This window comes from Anolis carolinensis, chromosome 4 (genome assembly GCF_035594765.1).
Source record: "Anolis carolinensis isolate JA03-04 chromosome 4, rAnoCar3.1.pri, whole genome shotgun sequence".
In the NCBI taxonomy this organism is placed as follows: Eukaryota; Metazoa; Chordata; class Lepidosauria; order Squamata; family Dactyloidae; genus Anolis; species Anolis carolinensis.
This window is the reverse complement of record NC_085844.1, coordinates 178,771,235-178,797,134: the sequence shown is the minus strand read 5'-3', so window position 1 is coordinate 178,797,134 and position 25,900 is coordinate 178,771,235. Positions and strand designations below refer to the sequence as shown.

Genomic DNA, 25,900 nt, shown 5'->3' with positions numbered 1-25,900 from the left:
TTAATTCCTGAAAATGTTCTAATTTCTGGCAAAGTTATAATACAGGCAGGGCCGGCCCTAGGTAATTTTCAAGTGTAAGCGAACAGAATTTTGGCGCCCCCCCCCCAACCAATCACTGAAAAATAAAAGCGTTGGATAAGCGAAAATGTTGGAAAATAAGGAGGGATTAAGGAAAAGCCTATTAAATATCAAATTACATTGTGATTCTACAAATTAAGCACCAAAACATCATGTTTTAAAACAAATCAACAGAAAAAGCAGTTCAATACATGGTAATGTTATGTAGGAATTACTATATTTGCGAATTTGGCACCAAACATTGAACTGGGATATAGGGCAGTGTAGACTCAGATAACCCAGTTCAAAGCAGATATTGTGGGTTATTCTGCTTTGATATCCTGGGTTATAAGGTTGTGTGGAAGAGCCCTGAGGGTCCTTCCACACAGCCATATAACCCAGAATATCAAGGCAGATGATCAACAATAGCTATTTTGAACTAGATTATATAGAAATGTGGACTCAGATAACCCAGATCAAGGCAGATATTGTGGGTTATTCTGCTTTGATATTCTGGGTTATATTGTTTGTGGAAGAGCCCTGGGGGTCCTTAAGGATCCATAGGAATTAAAAATCCACCAAAAGGGAATCTGGTCCCTGGTATTAAAAAAATCCTGAAAACAGGGGAAATCCAGACAGGAAACAATCAGGGCCAGCTAACACCTACCAACCAAGGATGTCCCCAGAGAGGAAGCAACCAGGCTTTGGAGCTGCAAGGCCATTACATGCTAATCAAAGTGGCTAATGGCAAAATCCACACCTGTCTCCAGCAGACAAGAGCTCTTCCTTTCTCCCATCCTGGACATCATTCCACAGATATGTAAACCTCACTTACCTCGATTCCAACAGACCTCACAACCTCTGAGGATGCCTGCCATAGGTGGGGTTAACTGTCAGGAGAGAAAGCTTCTGGAACATGGCCAGGCAGCCCTCGAGGAGGCAGGCCAGGCCGCGGCCGCAGAGGTGGCAGGGACAAAGCAGTAAAAGGAGAGGAAGGTCACACCTGGGCAGAGAACCAGGAGGGCGGTCCAGGCGCAGACTTCCTCTCCTTCTGCTGCTTTGTCCCCGCCTCCTCCATCTATTCCGCCTCCTCCTCCTCTCAGCATTTTTGACCATTACGCAAGCCTGGGAGGAGGAGGCAGGGGTGCACACGCATGCATGCACGTATACATGCACGTGGGAGGGGGAAGGTGAGGTGCACCCAAAGGGCGTGTCCCCTCCCAGCAGGGAGGGGGGAAAAAGAAAAAAAGACAAAAAAGAAGCTGCTCATTAGACTTAGGGCACTTGGAGGCTCCTCAACTGTGCCCCCCAGAGGATGGTGCGTTCAGCAACCGTGTAGTTTGCCTACCGGTTGAACTGCCCCTGAAAACAGGGTTCAGCAACTGACGATCTCAACAGTCAAACCTGGCTGCATAAGTACTACTTCCCAGTGCTAATCCCTTCTGTGGCACAAGAGAAGATTCCCTTTTAAATTACATGTAGTACAATTTACAGACCAAGGTATTACTCCAAAAAATGTCACTGCAAGAGCATTTCAAAAGGGTATCTCTCCAATAACTATTCAGGAGGCAACATGGCTGGTACATGGCTGGTTTCCCCAAAAATAAGACAGTGTCTTATAGTAATTATTGCTCCCAAAGATGCGCTAGGTCTTATTTTCATGGGATGTCTTATTTTTCCATGAAGAAGAATTCACATTTATTCTTGAACAAAAAACTAAACATTTATTATATACTATACAATAGTTGTCATCATAAACCAGCATAACCAGACAAATTGTGAATCCTATCAAGAATTTCTTGTTACTACCATTATTTCCATATACAACAATCTCTGGTACGTACATTTACTAATCCTGCACGCTCTGGTGTTCTGTTCTTTGGGCATGCTTCCAAACAAAAACTTTGCTAGGTCTTACTTTCAGGGGAGACCTTATATTTAGCAATTCAGCAAAACCTCTACTAGGTCTTATTTTCAGGGGATGTCTTATTTTCAGGGAAACAGGGTAGTAGCATCTCTTTCTTCTCATATCACACTGTCTAGATATTCCAGACACCTGCACAAATACAGAGTAAATCAGTGAAGATTGCTGAAAAGCAGAATTCTTGCCCCTTTTTGCAACTTCAAGCACAGATTCCCTGTACCCCGAAGAGAAATGCTTTATAGCTTGAGAACCAAAACCTTTAAAAGTTTCTGTCTTAAGCCACACCAGCAGCTGCCATCTGTTTACAATAATGAGCTCCACTTCACTAAACATATTACAGCTCAAAAATAGAATCAAAATATTTGAGGCAGTTCCTCAGTTGGTAAGGAAGCTTATTTTATCAAGGTACGTTAATCTGTAGTTCAAAATTATAGACCAGATATTTAGCTGACAAACATTAATACACTAGCAATAACTTCGCTCATCAAATACTATTTTTATTGCTCTAAATCTTTCCAATTTTGTTACCTAGTTTTACCTTTATAGCACTTACAGAACCTTAACTTTGTATTATTTATTCATTCCCCTATACCTAATTCATAATTTCATTTGGATAATGCCTAGATAAGGAAAATTCTGAGTAATTGGCCTATTCATTGGAATATGAGGATGGATTTCTACCAGCCTTCTAAAATGATTGTTATGCATTCTCTAATTGGAAGTATGCATGTACAAACAATGAAGCTGAAGTATCATTACAGTCTTCAAATTTCTTCCCTGAAAAACTTCTCAGTCTATGCAAGTTTGTAATAAGGCAGGCAAAAAGAATCTCAAAACATGGAAACAAAAGGAAAATGTAACAAACCTAAAATGTAACCTAAAGAAAAACAGTTGGTGTATATCTATAGATCTATCTATCTAAAATACATTTTCAGTTTGCAATTATAAACAAGTAACAGTTATTACAGCTAGTATCAGCACATAAATATTTCTACAGAATAGAGTATCATTTCAGAAATGCAAACATCCAGCCCTAGTCCCCCCCCCCCCCGTTTGGGTAACAAATATGGGCTCAAACATGACTAATCAATCAGAGGTCTGAAACGGACAAGACTTAGTAAGGAAGTGGTTGAACTAATCTAAGTCTTTACTAAACTATTCCATTGCTTTTGAATATAGTCTGCTTTACTTGTTTTACAACCTATTGCTCTGCCTACACCTACTACTCCAACAGCAATTCCATTTCATGAAGACAGAGGAAGGAAAAAAGGGGGGACACAGAACTACCACATATTGTCTTACCACTTTCAGGTCATTCAGAAAAACACAGAGGTCCATCACTAGTAAAGATATCAATACTGTTGTTATATGTATTTATATCCCACTTTTGTGTCCTTGATTGAGATACAAAGCAGCCATGTGCCATTTCTATTTTGTCTTTCTACTTCAAATTGTACAAAGAATTGTGAAATCCACCCAACTGTCAGGATTATAGGCTGGAAATATAAGATAGACTGAAAGCCAAAACCAAGGTCACAACAACATCTGTTAAAGAACTCCAATATGCCAATGATAATGCAGTCTGTGCACATTCAGAAGAAGATCTACAAGCCACTCTAAACACCTTTGCAGAAGCATACAAAAAGCTCAGCCTCTCATTGAACATCGAGAAAACCAAAGTGCTCTTCTAGTAGTCACCAGCCAATCCCTCTGCAATGACTTGGTAGCCACCTCTCCACAAAAGTCAACATTAATGCTGAAATACAACATCGCCTGAGCTCTATGAGTGCAGCATTTCTCCAAATGAAGCAGAGAGTGTTTCAGGATCGGGACATTTGTAGGGATACCAAGATGCTTGTTTATAAAGCTATTGTCCTCCCAACCCTGCTATACTCCTGCGAAACATGAACTGTCTACAGACGTCACACTCAACTCCTGGAAAGATTCCATCAGCATTGCCTCCAAAAAATCCAGCAAATCTCTGGGGAAGACAGGTGGACAAATGTCAGCGTGCTGGATGAAGCAAAGACCACCAGTATTGAAGCGATGCTCCTGAACCATCAACTCTGCTAGGCTGGCCACATTGTCCGAATGCCTGATCACCATCTCCCAAAGCGGTTACTATACTCCCAACTCAAGAACGGGAAACAGAATGTTGGTGGACAGGAAAAGATATTTAAAAATGGCTCAAAGCCAACCTTAAAAACTGTGGCATAGGCACCGAGAACTGGGAAGCCCTGGCCCTTGAGCACTGTAATTGGAGTTCAGTTGTTACCAACAGTGCTGCAGAATTCGAAGAGGCACGAATGGAGGGCTTAAGGGAGAAATGTGCCACGGGGAAGGTGCATCAAGCCAACCCTGACCGGGACCGCCTTCCATCTGGAAACCAATGCCTTCACTGCGGAAAAACATGTGGGTCAAGAATAGGTCTCCACAACTGCCTACGCATCCACAGCCAAGACGCTACACTCGGAGGACCATCATCCTCGAGCTACAAGGGATCACCTAAGTAAGTAAGCAAGTATAAGATAGAAGAATATGAGAGGATCAGTAAGTAGTGACAAGGAAAAAAGTGGAATTGTGGTTTGTCAGTAGTGGATTGACTAACAACCTTCTCTGCATAATGGAATTGTACTGACAACTGTCACTTATCCAAAACCAGAACTAAATAGAAATGAGCTGAAAAATATAAATAAATTCTAAAAGGAAAGAAAATTAAATGTATCATATCACTGATATCACAATAATCACAACACAATATTCTTTTTTGTATACAGCACTTCAAATTCATGTTTAACATTCTGATCAACAGATATCATGCTAGGAAATTAAACACACCTGGCTATTCAGATTCTATTTAACGAATGCAGTGTTACCATCAGAAATATAAAATATGCTGGTTGTCAAGTGTGATATTCTTATAAACATTGGAAATTAAGCATTTGAATGTACATAATTGTGTATACCGCTAGAACTAGTCTATCTTTGAGGTTTACTTACTGAGGAAAACCCTAAGAATTTAATGGGATTGTCATAAAGTAACTTGAAGCCATGTACACACACACATGCATGCTAATTATATCCTAATAGGTAGAATATATAATGGAAAATTGAGAATTGATGCACTTAACAAACTCACCAAACATTAACTATTGAGCAATAATAAGCACTGTCCAAATCTTTCTATTCAGAATGTTTCTTAGTTGAAAGGTTAATCTAAAAATATACATTCAAAAATATACATATCAAAAAAGCAGAGGAAGAAGTTTTCAAAGTTGCTGTTTATTTTAAAACAATAATTGTTGTGACTCAGCCTTGGTGTGACTCTGATGAGGATTCTGGGATGCAGTTTGAGGATTCTGGGATGCAGTTTCAAGATGATGGGATTCAGGTTCAGAATGAGTTTCAAGATGACTCTGATGAGAATTATGAGATTCAGGTGCACAGTGTTCCTGCTGTGGGAGATGAGGAAGAGGGAGGCTTTCCCACAGGAAAGAATGTGGTTGTTAATGATGATGGTTTTTAGGTGCAAGAAGCAGAAAGGGAGAGCAGCTCCCAGCCCCTGTTTGATAATGCTAACAAGCCCTGTGGCCTTGAAAGCAAAAGCGATGAGGCCATGTCTTTAGATTGGGCTAGTCATCTGGAATTTCGGGTGTTGCGTAGAAGTCTCCGAATAGCAAGTAAGAGGGAGTTCAAAGGGCAAAGAAACGCCTTTATGTTATGCTATTAAAACAGTCTGTTGAGAGGGAGAAATTCGTCAAAGCAATTTCCTCGCTTGAATCAAGAACCAAGTCTGCTTTCCTGTGTTACTTTGGAGTCTGGATGTATCCACGTTTCTGGGACTTTGGCTTTGTTTTAAGGACCTTGTTTCATGTCTAATTTTTCAATAGATTTGTTTCTTTCAGCCTTGTTTTTGTAACTATTTACTGGATCCGAACTTTTGCCTTCTATGATCTATCGTTTCCTTATTTTCTAATAAACTACAAAAGACTACGTTCTGTGTGCAGCCTGGTGTCTCTAGCTAGGTGAAGCTAACCTGAGGTGCAATAATATGTAATATTCTGTGTAAAAATGTGAGGGGCATATAAGGTTCCTACATATCATCAGTACCCTAACCTCAGAAGCAGAATTCCCAAGGAGACAAACAATTTATAGTGAATAGATAATACCCGAAATGTACCACTCTGCCTGATCTTTAAAGTGAAGCAGGTCTGCTCTGGAGAGTACTTGGTTGGGAGGCAATCAACAAATACCAGATGATGTAAGCAGAGGCGGTTCAACCATTAGGCAAAGTAGACGGTTGCTGTAGGCACCATCCCCTAGGGGGCAACATTGAGGCACGTCCACCCAGGCGTGGCCTTCCTGCTTCCACGGCCTGGCCTGGCCTGGCCTCCGCAGCAGCCGGGCCACCATGGCCGTTAAAAGTGGCACCGAGGTGCCTTCACTTTAAAGCAGAGGCGCAGAGTCACTTCCTTCAAGTGCTTCCCAAGCTTCGGTGGTGACCCAGGTGTTTTGGACTCCAGTTCCCACCAACCCCGAGCATCAGCCAAAGCAGTGAGGCTGTTGGGAGTTGAAGTCTCCTCCCTGGGGGCGTGGCCTGAGGAGGAGGCCACTCAAGTTCGGGCGTGGTGGCCACAGCTTGCTCCCAGCGCTGGCGAGGAATGGAGGGTGGCGGTGTGAAAGCGGGGGCCAGGGCGATGGGGGCGCCAAGGCGGGCAGGCCTTCCGACCTGTGGCGCTTCCTGGAGCAGCCCCAGGTCCTCGCCTGACTCCTCAGTGGCATAAGCCGGGACTCGGGGCGGGCAAGGGGTTTGGGAGGGGGTTGATGCAGCTTTCCGAGCGCTCCCAGGGAGGGCTGAGGTTAGGGTTATTATCTGCAGATAATATTATTTCCATACTTGACTCAGGAATTAATCAAAATGGAGAATGCAATCAAGTATCAGAAGACTAGGATTTGGAAGGGCAGAAATAAAGGAAGCAGACAGGATCCTTAACCGTTACGATATATGACTGAATAGTAAAGTTAAGATCACCTTGCCATCATATTTTCAATTTCTCTGTATAGTTGTAAAAGCTGGACAGTAAAGAAAACTGATAGGAAGAAAATCAATGGATTTGAAATGTGCTAGAGAAGAGTTCTGTAGATATAGTGGACTGCGAAAACGACAAATAAATAGGTCACAGAGCAAATCAATCCTGGACTCTCCCTAGAAGGCAAGATGACTAAACTGAAATTATCATAACTTGGATATTTATTTATTTACTATATTTTTATCCCGCTCTATCTCACCCCAAAGAGGATTCAGAGAGGCTTACAGTATGGCAATATTCAATGCCACATCAACAAAGCAAATATACAGTTCATGACAACACAATTACATTGCCGATAAAACAGATAAAACATATACATACAATAAATACAATTGAAACTGTTAAAAACATGAGCTCTAGGCCTAAAGCCACAATTCGTGCTGCTACATAATGCACTATTCCCCAAACACCTGTTTCCAATGCCATGTCTTTACTTTTTTCCTGAAAACCAGGAGGGAGGGAGCTGATCTAACATCACTGGGGAGGGAGTTCCATAGCTGACAAGCCACCACTGAAATGGCCTTGTCTCTCATCCCCACCAGCCGTGCTTGTGAAGGGGTGGGACCAAGAGCAGGGCCTCCCCAGCAGATCTTAATGCTCTAACTAATTCATAGGGAGAAATATATCATGAGAAAACATGGCTCACTACAAAAGACAATAATCTTTGGTGAAGTGGAAAGCAGTAAGGAAAAAAAAAAGACGACCACATTCTAGATAAATATACTCAATCAAGGAAGCCATGGCCCTGAGTCTAGAACAGGCATGGGCAAACTTCAGCCCTCCAGGTATTTTGGACATCTACTCTCACAATTCCTAACAGCCATTTGCCCATGCCTAGTCTAGAAGACCTGAACAAGGCAGTTGATACACTAAATGAAGTCAACCTGAGGGCAGTTAACAACAACTAAAACAGAATTTAAACTTAACGTCACTAAAGATATTCTCAGTGAATGGCAGTTGATCTTTAGTTGCTTATTTGGGAGTAAGTCCTAATCCAGGATTAGATATGTACAAGACTGTGGCAGATATAAATCATTCAAAACTATTTTGTGATATATCCAGTACATAGACATTAAAACTTATTTTCTTCAATTCCTCAATTTAATAAACATAAAAGACATCACTTTATATATTGCTACAACAATTTGTAACATTTATTTAATACACCCTGGTTGGAATGTCTGGTGTATCCAGCCCCAGATATTGTTAAGATTTGATTACATTCATGTAGGACTCATTTTAACGGATATTTGAGAGATGAAAAAGTGAGATTATAGGAAGGCACATTATAAAAATAGGTCTCACAAGTCAAAGTTAATAGCGAGCCCATTCTTCTTCATGTACACAACTATGAAAACAAATATCCTGTGAACTCTGTAAATATACTATATCTCTTCACATAATCTCTGTGCTCAATGAAACAGATTCCCATTCATCTTATGCTTCTATAATTTGATCATTGTTGACTAAGGCAGAAAACAGGAGAAGAGCACCAGTCATCTACAGCACACCATAATCAGACAATGGTATGGGGATCATTTTTCTATTAACTAAAATGATATTTTGGTTATATGGTAGGATGGGAGACATACGATTTTAACATCATGACTTTCAAAACTAATATGCATATTAAGTAGAACGTCAGTGTGATTTGGTAGTTTGAGCATTGGACTATGAATCTGAAGCTCAGTGTTTGAATGCCTGCTCTGGCATGTAAATTAGTTCACCTTAGGGTCACCATAAGTCAGAAATTACTTGAAAACATACAACAACAACAGCAGCAATATTAAGTTGAAAGAAATATTTGTGGATTGGTATTGAGAAAATGTAATTCTCTCCTAAAACAAATGACATACAATAGCATAAATGTCTATGGAAATTGGAAAGTTATTCAGTGGAGAATTTTAAGTACAATATTAATTGTAAGTCGAAAGAAAATGTAAATTGCTTTGACTATTTTGGAAGAAGAGTAGAACATCAATGTAAGAAATGAATACTACTCTTGACTGTTTCAGCCTATCAGAAAGCAATACTCAACAGCCTCACATTTCATAGTCTATGACCTTTCTAGTTCAGCAGAGAAAGCTCTAAGGTATTACATGGACAACAGGCATATATCTTGTAAGACATCAGAAAACCTGTACTCCAGAAACCTGATAGCAATAGCCCACATAAATATTTTGTTTTCCACTCTCAAAAGAGTTTGAACTTTTTTATAAGCAGAAACATATAACTTCTTACAATTTATAATTCCCTAGGAAGTCTGTGTAAATGAGAACATGTTTCTTGCTTATACTTCAATTAATGATTTGACTCTTGTGCACTTCAAAGAAAATTGTTTTATTTTTCTATGTCCCCTCTGCTCTACTTCCAGTATCATCAACCCACTCTTATAATTGGGTATCTCTGAATGAGAGCTCAGGAAATATTGTCCAATAGTTACATGGGTTTGATCCAGTTATCTTTTCTTTTAAGGTTTTTCAAGTATTTTATGTCATTTACAAGCTTCCATCTGAATACTTGGGTAAATTCACCTACTAACATGTATACAGGTATTATGTGATATTTAATTTCTGCTCAGCAACATGTCCGTTATTTTGTTCTTGTGTGAATGTAAGTATGTAATTAGTTATGAGACAGCCAATACAAAATAAAAGGTTTTATGAGGTTGACTGACCATACGTTTTAACCTAAGTTTAATTTTATCTGGATTATTTTAATTGTTCATTTCTAATTGTTTATTGTTTTGGTTTATTGCTATTGTTTTGTTTTATTGTTATTGTTTTACTGTCTTTGTTTTATTGCTATGGCAATGAATGTTTGCCAACTTTGGTTTTGAGAGCCGTCCTCAGTCTCTTCGTGGGAGAGAGGGCGGGTTAAAAATAAAGTATTATCATTATCATTATCATTATCATTCAGAGACACAAACAACAAGAAAGTAAAAAAGTGAAACATAAGATGTTGTTGGAAAACATCCAAAAATGGTAAAAGACATGATTCTGATGAAGAGTCAGCAAGAGGTGTCTTTTTCCTTCTAGCTACCAGGACCGAGACAGACAAGTCAAAAGCAGAAATTAGTTTAGAAGCAGTTCATGTCACCTAGACAGCCAAGCAATAGCTTTGAGGAATGAAACAAGTTACAGTCATACTTCAGGATCCATTCTTCTCAAAAAAATTTTACATGGTTCCAGATATGGGGTGAACATTTTCTCTTTTTGAAATGTTGTTGTAACATTTATGTTTACAAGCCTTTTAAGTGACAACATTATAGGTTTTCCCTATATCACTGTATTTACGCGAATCTAATGCTCACCTTATTTTACTAAATTACCTCCCCAAAATTAGAGTGTGCATTAGATTCACATAATATGGTCAATACTTTTGGGGGTTTCAGGGTTTTGAAAACTGAGGTGCGCATTAGATTCAATGATGCATTAGACTCGAGTAAATACAGGTAGTTATGGAAGATCCAACAAGGATCAAAATTGTCTTGATAATCTGAACATTTTTACAGGAATTTTATACCAAAATATTTTTTTCATTATAAAACATTTCATTTCAATGGTACTGACCTGAGATTCTTTCACATTTTCAACTGTAAAGTTGAACCAGACTCGAAAACGTTGATTACATGTGTCAGGTCTGATGAACAGATCATATTCAAATTCAGTAATATGATCGACTCGCCCAAGATTACCTAAAAAAAAACAAATGCGATGTGATTCCAGAAAATTATTATTATTATTATTATTATTATTATTATTATCATTATTATTGTATCCCGCCTCCATCTCCCCGAAGGGACTCGGGGCGGTTCACATAGGGACAAGCCTAACAACAACGTAAGTTAAAAACACAGATCCATAAATTAAAACATTGTAACAATATAAAACAACATAAAACACATCAACACTGAAAACCTAAAAAATTTATCTGATGTGACAATGTTTTTGTTAGAAGAACATTCTACTAAAATACTGGATGAAATTGTATGGGGAAATCCCATCTTATTCTTACCTCCAAGACCACACACTATTGATAAAATAAATGTGGATCTATTGTTCATTATAGTAAAGATGAACTACTCAGAATAAATGGGAATTTATAATGCTAAAGTTGTATGATGCACAGATTTAGCTTTCCAAAATTGTGGAGATTCATTGTTTAATTATTAAGTTTGTATGTTATTTGTCCACCAAAAAAATGGGTCAAAATAGCGAACACTAAAATGCTGAAAGAAAAAAAGTTAGAATAAAAAAATTCAAAGACAATCCAATGATTTCAAAAATAACAGCCAATAAAAACCCATCTGAAACCCCTATCTTCTTATAGGCCAATTAGCTATTACAAAAATATTTATCCTCGATCATGACTGGATATTTATACTTTATGAAGTATACTGTATGACACTAGAACAGTTGCTAAGAAGATGCTCCTTGGGTTCACATAAATGAAACTTTAATACAGCTTAAGATATATATAAGAACACAGGTCGGTTCATAGAGAAGAATGTAAAAGACACTGCCAATAGTACTATCTTTCCAGGCAAGAGGCTATGCTGATAGCAACAGTGCTGCTGGTAGGGCTTACCATGTCAGACAGGCTTTTACTGAGAAGCCAGACTAAATGTGTCAAACAGTTACCATCAAGCAACTGTCAACTGTCAGAGGATCTCTTAGAAACAGCAGCAATGGTATCATATCTAAAACTTGTCTGTATTGCTCATGAGGTAGCACAATAAATTCATTTTGAATTGTTTTTATCATACACACAAAAAACAATGAAGAGACAAACCAAAATGAACAAGAGATAGAGCTAGAAGATGAAACTCTGAGGTCAGTTGATACTGAATGAGCTTTGGGATACAGCAGTAGACATCTACAAATAGCACTGTGGCTAATGATGCAACTGGACTCAAGCCAAAAGCATATTCAGCTGTTGATGTGCTCAGAGGTTAAAACAAAATCTGAAGCTGGACAACTATACTATAGTAATATGGAATGTGAGTATCCAGCTGGGGAACCTAGCCATAGTAAAAGAAGATACAGAATCAGAAGCACTGTAATTCTTGTGGTGAGAGAGCTAAAGTGGGCAAGTACTAGACACTGTGAGTCAGATAATTACAATATTTTACTCAGTAAATAAAAATCAAAGAAGAAATGAGATTACATTAATAGGGAGGAGAGATGTAGCAAATGTCATCAAAGAATGTAACACAAAGTCTGACAGGATCCTATCAATAAGACTTCAGAGAAAACCCTATCAATATAACCAGACACTTATGATCTAACTACAGAGACAGAAAAAGAGATTGAAATAATCTATGAGGAAAATAAGGATTCTTTTTATTTGTAGTTGATTGGAATGCAAAAGTAGAAAACAAAATAGAATCAAAGATTATAGAAAAATTTGGCCTAGAATCAAGAAATAAAACGGAAGAGCAGCTGACTGAATTTTGCAAGGTCAACTATATATCACAAATACCTTTACCAAGAAACCAAAGAAGTTACTATATACATGGACATCATCAGATGTCCAATACAAAAATAGGCTACCGTACATAATTGTAAGCAGAAGACGAAAAGCAAAAAGAAAACCAGGAGCACATTGTGACACAGACCATGACTTATTAAAAAAAACTAAAGTGAAGCTAAAAAAACAATTGTGCCAAATCAACCTGAAGAATTTCTCTTCAGTGAATGGTAGAGTCGATTAAGTCTTTTTGACTGGGAGCAAGAAGAACTCTAGACTTAAGCTTGTCAGACAGGAAGTCAAAAAGAAAGAATAACCTCAATGGATGGCTCTTCAAGCAGTTAAGGACAGATAATAAGCAAAAGTAAAAATGTTCGGAAATAGAATCAATACTGTATAACTTTCTGATGACGTGAACTGGGAGAACTAATCAATGCAGAGAAACAGAAGATGACAACAAAAATGGAAGAACAAGAGATATTTTCAACTAGCTTTAGAGGGTGGATAATAAAGCACAACAAGGAATTTCAGAAGAAAATTAGTCTTTTCCTTCTAGAGTACAACCTTGTAAAACCACAACTCCAATGAACAGATGTAGCAGCCCTGAGTCTGCAAGAGCTAATCAGGGCTGTGGATAATAGAGTGATTTGGAAGTTTCTCATTCATAAGATCATAATTCTATTGTTCAGAAGGTGGAAGAAGCAACAAGGGGATCAGCTATTCTGAACCTGATCCTAATCAACACTGAGGACTTGTAAATGGAGTGGAAATGGTTGGATACTAAGGTGAGAGTGACCATGTTCTTCTGCAGTTTCTGATTCAGAGGAAAGTGGAAAACTAAGGCCCCTTCTACACTGCTATATAATCCAAATTATCAAATCAGATATTCCACATTATCTGCTTTGATATGGATTATGAGTCTACACTGCCATATAATCCAGTTCAAAGCAGATAATCTACATTATCTGCTTCGATGTGGATTACATGAGTCTGCACTGCCTAAGAAAAGTCATACATGCATTCCAGACTTTAGGAGAGCTGACTTCGGGAAATACTGAGTGTGATCTCACAGATAGGAATGTTAAAAGAGAAGGGAATTAATGATGGATGGGAGTTTCTTAAAAGTGAGATACTGAAGGCACAATTGCAAACAGTGCCAACAAGGAGAGAAAAAATAAGAGAAGTCCAAAGAAACCAGAATTGATGCCCAAAGAACTTTCAACTAAGCTAAGATTTAAAAGGGACATGTACAAGAAATGGAAAGGGGTGAAGGCACCAAAGAAGAATTCAAACACATAACCAACATATGTAGGAGAAAGGTCTGAAACACTAAAGTGCAAAATGAGCTCAGGCTTGCAAAATAGATTTAAAACAAAAGTTCTTTGGTTATGTCAGTAAAAAGAAGATCAAGGAAACAGTAGGGCCTCTGTGTGGAGAAGACAGTGAAATGCTTACAGGGGATAGGAGAAAGGCACTTTCTTTGCATTGGTCTTCTCTCAAGAGGAAGCTGGTGTTCAACCTGACAAATATGGAGCAGATAAGGTGATAGGGCAAATGCAACCCAAACTAGGTAAAGAAGTAGTCCAGGAATATCTGGCTACTCTAAATGAATTCAAGCCTCCAAGGTCAGATGAACTACATACAAGGGTATTGAAGGAACTAGCAGAAATAAGTTTAGAACCACTGGCAATAGTCTTTGAGAATTCCTAGAGAACAGGGTAAATCCCAGCAGACTAGAGGAGGGCAAATGTTCAAGAAGGGGAAAAATAGGACCCAAACAATTAGCGTTCAGTCATCCTGACATCAATACCAGGAAGAATTATGGAGAAGGTCTGTAATCACTGTAATCAAGAATGCTAAACGTCAAAATGGATTTCTCAAAATTTTATCTCTTTTTTCAATGCAGTTACAGTGAAATGTTTGACAAAGTTCCCCATGATCTTCTCGTGGGCTAGACAATACATTGTTAGATAAATTTGTAATTGGTTAATCAACAGAAGCCAAAGGGTGCTCACCAAAGGATTTTCTTCATTCTAGAAAGACGTGACTAGTGGAGTAATGCAGGGTTTGGTACTGGGCCCAGTACTGTTTAACGTCTTTATTAATGACTTAAATAAAGGCTTAGAAGCCGTGCTTTTCAAGTTTGCAGATGACACCAATTTGGGCGGGATCGCTAATACTCAAGAAGACAGGATCAGAATTCAAAATGACCTTAACATATGAGAGAGCTGGGCCAAAGCTAACAAATGAATTTCAACAAGGAGAAATGTAGGATACTACACTTAGGCAGAAAAAAATAAAATACACAGATACAGGATGGGTGATACCTGGCTCGACAGCAGTCCATGTGAAAAGAGAGCAGTCCATGTGAAAAAGAACATGAACCAACAATACCATGCAGTAGATAAAAAAGCCAAGTGGATCAAAGGAATCTAGTGCCTAGATCAGTGGTTCTCAACCTGTGGGTCCTCTGGTGTTTTGGCCTACAACTCCCAGAAATCCCAGCCAGTTTACCAGCTGTTAAGATTTCTGGGAGTTGAAGACCAAAACATCTGGGCACCCACAGGTTGAGAACCACTTACCTAGATCAAAGGTCTGGAAACCCTATGAAGAATGGTTTAAAGAGCTGGGTATGTTTAGCCTTCAGAAGAAATGGCTGAGAGTAGGCATGATCGTTTAAATATGTGCAAGGTTGTCATAAGGAAGAGGGAGCAGTCTTGTTTTGTGTGGCCCTGGAGACTCGGACTCATAGCAGTGGGTTCAAATGACAGGAAATGAGATTCCACCTGAGGATTAGGAAGAACTTCCTGACTGTAAGAACTGTTCAACAGTGGAACTCTCTGTCTCGGAGTGTGGTAGAAGCTCCTTCTTTGGAAGCATTTAAATAGAGGCAGAATTGTCTTCTGTCGGGGTACTTTGTGTTTTTCCTGCATGGCAGGGGTTTGGAGTGGATAGCCCATGTAGCCTCTTCAAACTCTATTATTCTATGTTTCTATAAGTCAAAATCAAGTACATGGCAGTTAACATCAATGACCTTTGACTCATTAATCGTGGATGGGTTGCTGTTTCATTTATATAAGCCCACTGCACTACAATTATGTCATGTAATATTTTCAAAATATAAATATCATGAACTGATTTTAAAATGACTGTCTGCAGACAGATGATGTTAAAAAGGAAAATGTTATTATCATTTTATTTAACTTATGCTAGGAACTTAAGAGTTCATAAAGTATTAAATACAGTTCTTCCTGGAAAAGATTGCATTTCAAGAAAAAATAAATCCTGTTTGAGTAAACGCTAGCTGTATTTTTTAAATATACCAAGTATTATCATAAAAATGCAAGAAAACACAGATATGTTAAGCAATCCTAAAATCTTCTTAAACCACACATTGTGCTTCTCTACAGAGAATTGTAAGATGAAAAATAGACCTTGAGGGTCTTAGACAAGCCTCAGGCAATATAAAGGAAAAGGTCAAACAGACTGCTAAAAAGGACTGTTATCTTCAGAACAACAACTTATCAGCCAGCTTGCAGCCCTGCTTATTTACCGTTATTGGTCCCAGAGGAAGTGCACTTCAACACAGGCCACGATTACTTTGTAATGAGTTTGCCAGAAATGGTAAAGGAAACTAATTTGTAACAATGTGCTGTTCTTTACACATGAACTTTTGCAGGCATTTTTTCTGGTCCAGAAATGAATAACTAACTTTAGCCTCCCTAACAAGCACTGAAAAAGAAGTGTGCTCAAAAGACCAACTTCCAGGCATGAATGTGTTGAAATATCAGTAATTATCTCTCTCAGCTGTCCATTACACTATTCATGACTGCGATCAATTCCCCTGGGGTGGCTATACAGAATATAAATTTCAGGGGATGCATTTGCACACGCAAATGAACACCATTTGGAAGAAAATAGGCTGCACCTGTCACAGATTAATAACAAAAGGTCAGGTGCCCCCGTTTGCACCTCGAACACTCGGATATTGTGTGCCTTGCTTGTACAAATATAATTCTGGCTTGACTAAATAGAGAAAAGTGAGCAGCATGGCCAACAGAAAGATGAAAAGAATTAAACCTTAACTAAAAGCTCTCATAAATCCTTTCTTCAATATAAAGAAAAAAAAATAGAAAAAGCCAAGGCAATCTCAGGTATTATTTCCAAAAAAAATACAGAAAGTAATCCTCTATTTTTGTTAATATATTGCCAGGCGCTGAAGTACTATTTTTCATCTCGACATAAAAATATGGTCAAGAAGGAACAAACAGAAAATCAGTAATACCTTTGCAGCTGCAATTTATATAAAACCCTTAAATAAAAACAAACTGAAAGCAGATCTGTAGCAATGCATTTTTCTCTGTCAATTTTTTTCTCCATGGTACATACATTTCCATTTTGTTTCGCTTTTATTTTGTAAGTGTAAAAATACATATAAAATTATTACAAGCAATTGAATGAAATTATAGACAACAGCTGTATAAAAAGGAAGAAAGTATGGGGAGAAATTCAATAACATTAACTGGTTTTAGAGAGAAGTACGTTGTCACAAAGTCCTTTCTAGAAATGCAGATACCTCTTCACCTTCATCACAACCTTTAAAGAGGCTTTAAAAATGTTTTGAGTTTATTGCAGCTTAAAATGCACTAAACATCCAGCTAACATTTCTTTCAGTCACAATAATGTAGGTACATGGCACTCTCTTTTTCTCTGCCTTCTCATTTGAGGCTAAATTCTGCAATATGTCTTCAAAATTAAATTTTGCTTTCTCACTATTGAGGCGGGAGGTTAAAGAACCCCAGGAAATGCCATATATGGGCAGAGATGGCAACGGCTAGCGACCCGGGTGCATAAGCTCACAGAAACATGTGATTTCTGGGAAATCACGTGTTTCTGAAGAAATGAAAGCTAAAGATAAACAAACAGCGCATGCGTACGCTGAATGATTTGTGAGCACGGCACAGAAAGAGTGCAGCCGGCCTGCTGGTCAGCACTGATTGGGCAGCGTCACAACTCTAAGCCAATGAATTTGCTTGTGGGCGGGCATAACCCGAACCCTGTAGTGTGTATAAATATTTTCTCAGCCCGTCACTGGGGGTTCCCTGGAGAAGCACTTACTTTGTGCTAGGGGGAACCCTAGTGGCCATTAGCGAAATAAAACTGCTTTCTTGGAATTCCTTCAGTTGTCCGTCTCCATTCCTCCCCTGCGCTCAAACAAGGACCGGAGCACAAAGGTTCCGCTACACTATGAATATTTTTGCAATTGGGAGAGACAGTACAGGGTATCCTAAAAGTCTCCATACACTGGAAAGATTAACCAGGGCGTATTATATTTAATTTTAATATTTAATATGTATATATGTTTATAATTTTGTATTTTGTAATGAATGTTTTGTAAAGAATGTTTTGTAAAGAAAAGTTCATTTAGCTATGGTTTCCTGATTTCCCTATATATGGTGACTTTGGGGACACCCTGAATTAAGCTTCCATGGGATAAACATGGGTTGAGGAGATTAGAAGGGCATTTTTATACACATAAGTTTAGTAACATTGATTTATGAGGATTAGGAAATTTTAGGAAACTCATTACATTCTTCCTTTCATAAGATAACCATCTTTTAGCCCTTTGGAAGTGTCCTTAATTTCATACTGCATTTCAAACTCATCCTTAGCATTTCACCTGGATCTGGAAGCCAAGGGCTTATAACCAGATCTAAATTACTTTAGGGGTCTGTTACCTATCATAAACATTAATTCCAAAATGAAGATTGATTCCTTTCAAGTTTCATTTTGTATGACATCTTGCTGTCTCTGATGTACAGTATGATACTACTGGAGTATGCTCTTCCCTGTCCCTCCTATAAATGTAGAGTACCTACAGAATGCAAAATTTCCCACAGAATACAATATTTCACTAGTTCTCCAGCCCAGCATGTTTTATAACTGTTCTCTTTTAAAAACAAGCACTATCTTCATCGAGTTTTAAAGGTTTTTCACATGAGCACTGTAACACCTATATATGGTGTGATTCTCCAGATAACTATGGAGTGCATTTCCCCGCATATTGCTTTGAGTTCTTGAATAGCCTGTCAAGTTCTGCTTCATACCCATTGTGTCTTTTCTACCTCGTAATCAAATCAATCTATTGATTTAGCAAGGTGGTCATTTTAATGTTGTTATACTGACTATAACAGGTGTCCCCAAACTTTTAAAGCAGACTCCGGAGGGGCTGAATTATCATTTGAAAAAAAACAAACCGAACAAATTCCTATGCACACTGCACTTGTCTTATTTGTAGTGCAAAACAACAACAACAACAATGAAAGAACAATACAGTATTTAAAAATGAAAACAATTGTAACCAACATAAACCTATCAGGATTTCAATGTGAAGTGTGGACCTGCTTCTGGCCAATTAATTGGGATTGTTGTTGTTGTGTGCCTTCAAGTCATTTCAGACTTTGGCAGACCCTAAGTCTAAAATTATTTATTTATTCATTTACTACATTTATTTATTACATTTATATCCCGCCCTTTTCACCCCAAAGGGGACTCAGAGCAGCTGTATGTACATACAATATATTATATTATTAGCATAGCACAATATTAGCATTATATATTACTATATTGAACTATACCACTATACTGTAATATTATATGTAATATATAACATATAATTAATATTATTATATGGTATTATTATTAGCATTATACTGTATAACATTATAATATTATTATCAATATTATATGTATATACAATTATTATATTATTAAAAATGATATACAATATTATATTATAAAACTGAGGGCGGGGGCCAGGTAAATGATCTTGGAGGGCCACATCCGGCCCCCGGGCCTTAGTTTGGGGACCCCTGGACTACAACAATAATCTCCATGAGAATATTAAATTCTATTATTTTATTGTATGACACAGCAAACAAGATAGATATGCTGGATTTCGTTTCACAAAATCACAAGTCAAACACTTCCCAAGTGTCTAGGACTGTGTGATGTATTTTCAGATGTATTTTCAAGGTGCCACCTTGACATGGTGGGGGGGTTTAACTGTTCCAATGATGACTGAGGGCTGTGCTGGCGGTAGTGTAACTACCGGGCTGTGGCGCAGCTGGCTAGTAACCAGCTGCTATAAATCACTACTGACCGAGAGGTCATGAGTTCGAAGCCCAGGTCGGGTTAAGCCTCCAACCATAAAAAAAAAAATAGCCCCGGCTTGCTGTTGACCTAGCAGCCCCGAAAGACAGTTGCATCTGTCAAGTAGGGAACATTTAGGTACGCTTTATGCGGGAGGCTAATTTAACTAATCTACAACACCATAAAACTGCTCACAAGGAAAAGAATGAGGAAGAACAGCCACCAATGGACGGTGAAGCAACAGCTCCCCCTGTGGCCGGAATCGTGAAGCTGGAAAGATGTTAAAAATGCCTCTGTGTCTGTCTAAAACTGAATGTTGTTTGTCTGTTGGCATTGAATGTTTGCCATATATGTGTTCATTGTAATCCGCCCTGAGTCCCCTTCGGGGTGAGAAGGGCGGAATATAAATACTGTAAATAAATAAATACCGGCAGGTCCAACCAAGCCAGAGAGGTCTCAGCTGAGGAGCAGAACTAAGAGCACCTAACCCATTAGCATCATGGAGAATCAAATCAAAACGAAGTCTATTCTGACTCGGTCGTCACCCAGGATAAAAAGGACTGCGGTGGATGCTGCTGATTCTGGACATCCATCGACAAGTGGGCTACGGAATCAAAATACAAATTCTATTAGTATTATTATTATTATTATTATTATTATTATTATTATTATTATTGTAGTTGTTGTTGTTATTATTGCTGTTGTTGTTATTTCTTCACATTTGCCACAACAATTAAGTTTTAAGAATGTTTTAAGTTTACTGCACCTTAAAAGTCACTAATCATCCAGCTAACTTTTTCTTTCACCCACAATTATGTTGGTACATGGCACTTTTTTAAAAATAATAACAACCATTTAACAAGAGAAGAAGACAGAGGTGCATATCCATTGGAAGCCACCCTGGAGGAAAGGCATTGAGCCTAGAGCATTTTATATTATTAATTTCCCTGAAGAGAAAAGGGATTTTCTAGCATCAGTGAGATTTTTCTAGTCTTTTCAGAGCAGCTGCATGTTACTAGGGAATTAATCGTGTGATTATAAAGTTGGGCTCCTTCACAAGTTTGGCTTATCTCTTAGATTTCCATTTGTAACACATCAGCTGATTTTCTTTGGATCATAATTTGTCCATATCTTTGCCATGTAAATCCTACTTTGTTTATTACTATCATGTTGCTAGACAGCATCATGGTAATTTTCTCAGCCTCCCCTCAGAAAAAAAAAATTCTGATTATTTTAAAATATTGACATTTTGAAAGATATCATGGTATTTTGGCCTTCTCTTTCGATTAGGCTATTTTCAAGTGAATAGCCTTTTCCTGTTATTCCATTTTACCAAATACAGAATCTTCCGTTTGTAGCAAATTAAACAGTAATCTTTTTCTGCAAATGTCAAGTGATATTTAAATGTTTTTGTGACAGATAAATGATTATTAATATTAATGCAATGAAATTGCTGTTTTGTCCTTTGATATTTACAAATATACTAAGAATGTCAACACAGTTTCAAAGCAGAAGAATTCATTGGTCTACCATCCATCTTCCTATTACTGTGAAAAAATAATAAAAATGCCAACCTTTAAAAAATGTGTTCATGACATGAGAGACAGCTGAAAATTAAAATTCATCATCACTTATGCATACACATATAACCTCCATGTGCATAATTGTCATGGTGCACTTCAGTTTAATTTAAGCCTCATTTTGGAAATTTAAAGACTGATTTAGTATAATGAAAGTATCATTGCTATTCTGCTGTAGGCCTGAATGAGAATGAAATCTTATCTACAATTTATACAAGCAAGGTCATAATTCAATACAGAAAAGGCTTTATGTAAAACTCTACAAATTTCCTGCTTAGGTCAGGCAGTGGAGAAATCCAAAATTTTGTAAATGTCCCCTGTTCCATTCTGTGACTTTGAGAGGCTTGATTTGTCTCCATATTTTATAACCCTATAATCTCATTCGGCTACTTAGACATAGATCCTAAAGGCTTTCCTGTTGCCCCTCAGGATAGCTTCACCTTGCTAAATACACCAGACTGCACACAGAACGTAGTCTTTGTAGTTTATTAGAAAATATAAAAGGAAAAAGTTCTTAAAAGGCAAAAATACAGTTCCAAAAAATTAGCTGTAAAATATTTCAAGAGATTATTGCAAAATAAATCCATCTAATACAGTGTAGGAAATCACCAGAGTACATAAGGTCCCATAACATGAATAACAAGGCAAACAGCAAAGTCCCAAGACACAGACGGCAAGGTAATCCAAGAGAACTAGAGATCTTGATACTTGGTTGGCAGAAGTTGCTTTGACGAAGATCTGCCTCCAAACCTCTGGCTTTAATAACAAAGCATGAAAGTGTTTCTCTGACTTCTGACCTCTCGCTTATTAGCTATTCTTGCACTTCGTCTAACCCGGAATTCCAGACGGTCAGCATGATCCAAAGCTCCGATCTCATCATTGCTATCAAAGTCAAACAGCTCGTTAGTGCAAGAAGTTTGCTTAGTGGTATCAGTCTGAGAACCATCCGGTTCTGAGTCTAAATCTTGCACCTGGCTATTTTCATTTTCAATAACAACATTCCTAGCTGGGGGAAAATGAACATTCACACACTGCTCATCCTCATCAACAACAGAGTCATTTAGAACTGGATTCTGAACCTGAATCCCATAATCCTCATCAGAGTGATCTTGAACCTGAATCCCAGAATCCTCATCAACCTGAGGATCCAGCTGAGTCACAACATTTCCATTAAAGAAGCTGTAGGATTCACTAAAAGATATACTAGGCTGCCATAGCAGTTCTTGGTTCTCCACCATCATAAATATACTGGTAGAATTCCTCCAATGGATCTGTAGAACGTTCGTTTTGGAAAGAACATTAGTTAAAGAAAGAACGTGGAAAAGATTGTTGGAGCTGTGAGAGTGACCACATGTGCTCTAGAACCTTGCCCTTCCTGGATCATCAAACTTGCTGGTGGGGGATTGGTCAAGTGGTTTACGAGGATTATCAATGCCTCGTTGGAGCAGGGACACATACCACCAAGCTTTTAAAATTGTAAGACCAATTTTAAAGAAGTTGTCCCTTGACTCCTTGGTATTAAATAACTACCAGCCAATTCTAATCTTCCTTTTCTGGGTAAGGTTATGGAGCAAGCGTTGGCTTCTCAGCTCCAGGGATTCTTGGATGAAGCCTATTATCTTGATCCCTTGCAGTCCGGTTTTAGGTTTGGTCACGGAACAGGGACAGCTTAGGTTGCCTTGGTGGATGACCTCTGCAGAGAGCTAGACCGGAGGGGCGTGTCCCTGCTGGTTCTCTTGGATTTCTCAGCAGCTTTCGATACCATCATAGAATCATAGAATCGTAGAGTTGGAAAAGACTTCACGGGCCATCCAGTCCAACCCCCTGCAAGAAGCAGGAAAATCTCATTCAAAGCACCAATCACTCATGGTGTCCTTCTGAGTCGGCTCTCCAGAATGGGTCTTGGGAGCACTGCTTTGCAGTGGCTTCGCTCCTTCCTGGACAACCGTTCCCAGATGGAGATGTGGGAAGACACCTACTTGGACCCCTGGCCATTGATTTGTGGGGTCCCGTAAGGTTCCATTCTATCCCTCATGTTTTTTCAATATCTACATGAAACTGCTGGGTGAGGTCATCCGGAGTTTTGGAATTGGATACCATCTCTATGCAGATAACACACAACTCTACTACTCTTTTCCACCTAGTTCCAAGGAAGCTCCCTGGATCCTGGACCAGTGCCTGACACAGGTCCGCAATCCAGGAGTCCTCCTGGACTCACTTTATGTCTACATTATGATTGATATTAAGCTGGGACGCTAAATTGATTGTATGGATCTTTTAATTAATGGCTATAGTCACATTTTACTGATTATTCTATTTAAATTGAGTTTGCTTTTGTTAATTTTATATGTGTGGTTTTATGTATATGTGTTATTGATTTTAAATGTTGATATATTGCACTTTATATGTTGTATGGTACCATGTGTGTTATTTTGTAAGCCACCCAAGTCCTGATTGGAGATAGTGGCAGGGTATAAATAAAGTTTTATTATCATCATCATTATCATTGTCATTAACATGAGTGCAAGAGGGAAGAAAAGAGTATGGGGGTATAGCCACACCTTTAAGCCACCTGTCAACGTATGGTGACCCAGTACTGATTCAATCAGTGGAAGTGTTCAGGGCACCAGCTAGTCAGATGTTGTTTGACAACCTTTAGCTTTATACTTAGCAGAAAATTAACCAAAAGATACTTATTTCTAATCTAAATATTCCTATCTGAACCATAAGATCACTATAAAGATAACTATATCAAGGTGGCTTTGCACAGTCAAATACAACCACTCAGAAAAAAGTCTTTTCAGACATATTTCCCTCTGATACGTCAGTCAGATACTTTATTTTATCTTTTCAACATTCGATTATAACTTTTTACACTCTTGGGACTTTAAACACTTTTTACCTTTCTATTACTTTGCTTTGCTTGTAAGACGTTGTGTCTGGAGAATTATGAGACAAGTGACTATCTTGTGATAAATGAGTATGATTAAACTAGAAAGATATACCACATACGTATAATAGTATTAACCAGCGGACACAATCAACTGATAGCTGATGCAATTTGACACTATAAACTGATTACAGACAACCAAAAATGAGGCTAGTGACATATTTGGGGTACTGGTCTTTTAAAATGGCCATATAGATATCTTATTTCCCTTTGGAGAATAAGGTTATTATTGCCATCAATAGGGACTAATTACATCCATCTTTGATAGCAGTGATATAAACTGGATAGTACAAAAGCTGCCTCCCAAGATATAAGAGTTGGATTATTCCAATAGCCTCCAATCAATGCACCTAGCTGTTATTGCCTTTATGCTGATATTGCTGTTCCTGGCTGATAAAATTCCTTAAGATGCTGGTAAAATACAAGGAGGAAAAAAATAATTTCTATGAATATTTAAAAAGCTATAGGAATTGTATTTCTTATTTAGATGTAAAACTGCTTGTGGAAGAAGATTATTTGGCTTGGATGCCTGCAGTGATACAGATGTCTGTGTGTTTGACATGTATGAATGCAGAATATACACAACTGTTCAATTCCTTATGTGAGTGCCTTTTACTGAATGTTTGTTAGGACAAAAATGAAAAAAAGTGATTATGATACAAATATGATGTAAGATGAGTGATTCCTTACATGTAATGTAAGGTCAATATAGGCCGTGTGCCTGAACAAATTGAATGTCTATGTTCCTCAACAAGGGGAGTGATACATATATGTGTGTGGCACAAATATGATTAAGATGCCTTCTCATTTTCCCATACTAAAAACCCCAAGATTTCAATATTTATGAGTCCTTAAGTGATAGTTTATTTCAAATGTTGGGAGCCCAGTTAAAAAGACAGCAATGAAGGGAACTTCCAAACATACAGATAAAATGGAAAATGGCAAAAAAAAAAAATCAGTCTTTCAGTCTAAAAAGACTGGGACGAGGAACTACTTAACATGGATATTTGTATTTTGTTGGTGTGTGTGTGTGTGTGTGTGTGTGTGTGGGTATATATATATATATATATCTGAAAGCTGAAAGTTATTTGGGGACTAAGGCCCCTTGAAGTGACTGGCTTAACCTTGAAGGAACTGGGGGCGGCAACGGCCGACAGGAAGCTCTGGTGTGGACTGGTCCATGAGGTCACGAAGAGTCGGAAACAACTAAGTGAATGAAGAAGAAAAGGCCCCTTCTACACTGTCATATAATTCAGATTGTCAAAGTAGATAATCCACATTGTCTTCTTTAAACTAGATTATCTGAGTCTACCCTTTCATATTATCCAGTTCAAAGAAGATAATCTAGATTCTATATGACAGTGTAGAAAGTGCCTAATAGAACATTATATCCCAGGCTTCGCCAATGAATGTTATCTTAATGTTGTGTTTAGATATTGCTGTGTTGGGCATGCTTTGGGAATCCACATCTGTTAGTATATAGGATAAAAAGGCTCCACTGGTGAAAAATCATTTCCATTTATAGAACAGTTGATTATGTAAAGGAATGCTGAATAAAACACTGGCCTCAAATTCAGTATGCTGCTGGTATATGCTTTTGGAAATACCACACAAACTGTTTTAATGCCTTTCTATGGCCCTCAGTTTTACTTTTTTTTTTTCGTGTCAGGAGCAA

General features: G+C 38.1%; 1 protein-coding gene across 2 annotated transcripts in view; it reads right to left on the bottom strand.

Annotated features, from left to right (window-relative positions):
• bend5 (BEN domain containing 5) overlaps window positions 1–25,900 on the bottom strand; it is a 1,240,673-nt gene that overhangs the window by 1,167,499 nt on the left and 47,274 nt on the right. For both annotated transcript variants that reach the window (XM_062979625.1, XM_062979624.1), the window contains exon 3: window positions 10,644–10,768. In XM_062979625.1, coding sequence (XP_062835695.1) covers window positions 10,644–10,768 — 125 coding nt within the window. The remainder of the gene's footprint in view (window positions 1–10,643; window positions 10,769–25,900) is intronic.